Source organism: Saccostrea echinata, unplaced genomic scaffold (genome assembly GCF_033153115.1).
Source record: "Saccostrea echinata isolate AGI-Se365-2 ecotype Australia unplaced genomic scaffold, CSIRO_AGI_Sech_v1 ptg000010l, whole genome shotgun sequence".
Lineage (NCBI taxonomy): Eukaryota > Metazoa > Mollusca > Bivalvia > Ostreida > Ostreidae > Saccostrea > Saccostrea echinata.
The window spans coordinates 713192-716901 of NW_026889759.1; the positions used below are offsets into that span (position 1 = coordinate 713192).

Below are 3710 nucleotides of genomic sequence, written 5' to 3' on the forward strand. Positions count from 1 at the left end.
GGATGTTGACATGGTCATGATGATGCAACTGCAAGACCTGTATTTCAAACGTAAGTTGTTTTATTATTATAATTTTTTGGCTGTTATTGTTTTACAACCTAATCATGCTAATGTATACATATTGGCATTTTACAGTGCCCCACCTATGTGCAAAAAAAAGTTAAAAAGTACCTTTATGGTTATAATGAAACAAACAGCTGATTACACAATTAGGAAAAAAAATTAAATAACATCAAGATTACATAAAGAAAATTACAGCTGTAATTTTTTAAACATTCTTTTCAATATATGATAGTCTATATTTTCTCTTTCAACATTTCATGCATTTGGCAGTGAATCACAATCTACATAATGTAAAATGCATTTTTTTTTTTACATTTATATGTAGTGTCAACTCCCTGGGGAATCAATATAGAGTTTCTATATCAAATATATAACACATATTTTGGGCATTATTTTTTTTATTGAAAAATGTTATTTTTTACAAGTTCTACTTCTAAAATATCCCTTAATATAGCCCTAAACTTTGTCAATTTTTCAGGAAGGGTCATTTATGTGCATGTATTGTTGAATAGCACAACCAGCTAGGTAGCTGAATATACAGAGTTTTTCAGCAAACATGTCCTGACTTAAATTAACTTTGCAGTTTAAATAAAAATGTTAGTAGTACAGGAAAAAGGCAAAAAAATAAAGAACAAGCCATGTCTATTTAATTTGATCAGTATAAAAGTTAAGATAAAACTGATTTATTTATTCTTAAGACAGACATTTAAAAAAAAAATGACATCAGAGGCCATTTTCCATTTACTGTCATGTGCCACATTCAGTGTTCCAAATTTAAATACTATTGTGTTTCTCAGACAGCAGCTTCATTTTGTCTCTAAGGTCCCATACTGCTCAAATGTGGACTTATTTGAAAAATCTCTGTCCTAGAAGGTTCTCATCTGAGTACTTCTTTTTCGAAATGTTATTCACTGGTATTTGCAATACATATTCTGTTTGCATAGTTTAGTGCAACAATATTCATACAGAGATCTCTTAACACCCATATGAAAGAAAACCAGACTACCAAAATTTTTCTATTGTAATAAAAACTTTTTTAAAATATGGTAATTGTATCCATAGCATAATATATTTTCTGTCGGGAAACCTGCTATGAAAGAGAGTTATGTAAATATTTTTTTTTTACTGAAAAAAAATTTAAACATCTAAATTCAGAACATTGTTTGATATAGATGCCTTTTGTATACAGGTATGGCACATTCTCTTGATTCAGCTATATATGTAGCTTGATTTAGGTATCATTGGAGTAGCATATCATAAATCCGTGGCGAAAGCAAAACCAATTTACATGTACATAATAAACCAGTCAGACTATTATAATGTCTAATATCTTCAAATTAACCCGTCTCTTAAAGGTCTCCGGCAATAAAAATAAATCTACAATTTCTCGCTGAAAATGGTAGTTTGTACTTTAAATGAAGTGTTTACAAGTTTTCAGCACCGGGCGTCGATTACACATGGTAAACATTACCTGTAGAAAACTCCTGGAATATCCCGAAATAGACCGCGGGGGTGTGTCTATATCGAGCGATCTGATTGGCTGTTTTAACCTGTGACGCAATATCTACCATTGGCTTAGCAAAACAACGTGAACGAAGCCGTTTTAGGCTTAATATAATCGTAATTATGGCTGGGATAGAGGTTCATTATGAAGAAATTCAATTTATAGTACAACCATATCAATTTGAACCAACTGTGAGATCGGAACAACCCCAGTCATCATCAGAATCTTCAACTGAAAGCGACTCAGAGCAAGATTCGGACTTCGACGTGGTTGTGGTTGATGAATGGTTTGTAATAATTTTATTCCTTTTTCGTCGAAAAGATAAGCATAATCAGACTCTTAAAACCCTTTTTTATCGACTTGCATAGAAAATTATAAATGATTAACAGTTACGAATGCAGGACACTGCACCAACCATAACCTTTGTAGATGAAATTTGAAGAAAGGTTCTGGCTGACATTTCGTTAAAATTCTCGAAGTTTACTTTCAAAATCCCTTCAACACCCCAATTAATTATGTGTTAACAGTAATAAAAATTATGACTTAAAAGTTCGGGGTAATTACGCTTGTTATAATTATAATGATTGTGGAGTAGAAGTAAGTCAATTACCGCGTTTATATAATTTTGCGCTAATTATGAATAAATGAAAAGTGGGGAGATAAATGAGTAGTCGAAGTGATTAATTTGAAAAAAATCAATATTTATAATGACAAGCTTTTTTAAAATTATCATTGCTATATTGCCTTATATTTAATAATTTTGAATTCACTCTAAAATGGTTTGTCAATTTACTTTGCAATCAAGATATACTAAAATTCATTCACAAAAGTAAGATAATTAAAAAAAAATCACAAATATATACTGTAGATCACTTTATTTTCGCGACACATTATTTTCGCGATATAGCTATTTGGTATTTATAAGCGAGACAAAATTTTCGCGAGCTACGCTCTTTGTTGTATATAATCTTTAACAATACAAATATACGCGAGAATAAAATTTTGGCGAGGAGACAGACTCGCGTAATTACGCGAAAATAAAGTTCTCGCGAATAAAAAGTATTTTACAGTAGTAAAGTATATCTCTCACAATAAATTTTTATGTGCCTCTATAATGTGTATCATTTTACTTTCTCTTAGGTGCAACTGTCATAACTGTATTGACATGCCAACTGCAATAGAGAGGAGATGTTGCCACAGCTTTGGGGTGTGCCAGCTCAAACTAGAGGAAGCAGACATCACCTGTATTACAAAGCATGAAGCTTTTCAAGTCAATTGCCTCAACAGGCATGTCCTCGAGCTTGCTTTCTACGAGTATTTGGACTACAATGGCCCAATGAACATTTTCGGAATCTCAGACAACGGACAGCGGACTGCAAACAATAGACGACTTGCGGGGAACGTATAGAAATACGTTTTCAAACTTACTAACATGTAGTATGTACTGTACTGAGAATTTTTTCTCAGTATTTCCTACATCTATTGAAATTGAATGAAGATAAAATAATAAACAATTGCATAATTGTAGAAATTGGTAGAAATAAAAAAAATCGATTTTGGGACATCTTACAAACAAATAAATGCATGAATTGATCTTGATTAATATATATCTATACATGATATGCAGCTACAGATCCTGAGAGGGGTTACGGCGGTTGTACTCTCCTTTATTTTTGTGCAAATAAAAAAAAAATGAACATTTTCAAAAAAGGTAGACATGGTGAAAAGGAGAGGCTTGTGTAAATTGAATTTTAAAGATTTATCCGACCTTGTTCAGTCCAACCTCATGCAGTCGATCAAAAATTTCGATTTCTCTCAAGTGTGCATGGAACATAGGAAAATAAGTGATTTTATCCTTTCTTCACATCGGCTCGGGTAAAATAAATTAAATATAGAAACCAGTGAACAATTTTTACTTGTTTAAAATAAATTGGATATCAAAAAAGAGTGTTGAAAAATAGCTTTAGCATATTGCAGTATATCTAGATTGATTAAGAACGAGGAAATGAAAGCAAAATACTCGATTTGAATCATAAAAATGTTTATTGCTAGGCTGATTTCCTTGAGTGATTTTAATCACTCAAAATGAAAATAATAATGAAAAATCTCTTCTCTATTTTTTGAAGATATTATGAAATAATTG

The 3710-nt window shown here is 31.4% G+C and overlaps 1 protein-coding gene across 1 annotated transcript; it reads left to right on the top strand.

The window, feature by feature from the left end:
- Nucleotides 1-1418: 1418 nt before the first annotated feature.
- LOC133184466 (uncharacterized) lies at nt 1419-2975 on the top strand. The gene is made up of 2 exons (XM_061319558.1): nt 1419-1853; nt 2708-2975. Exons 1-2 carry the CDS (start codon nt 1690-1692, stop codon nt 2973-2975), a joined length of 432 nt encoding a protein of 143 aa, XP_061175542.1. The 5' UTR covers nt 1419-1689.
- The last annotated feature ends 735 nt before the right edge of the window (nt 2976-3710 follow it).

Excerpts from the sequence above, each read along its gene's own strand:
- LOC133184466 (XM_061319558.1), top strand. The coding sequence starts at position 1,690 with ATGGCTGGGATAGAGGTTCATTATGAAGAAATTCAATTTATAGTACAA. Across the intron at positions 1,854-2,707 it reads GTGGTTGTGGTTGATGAATG|GTGCAACTGTCATAACTGTA; the intron begins GTTTGTAATAAT and ends ACTTTCTCTTAG.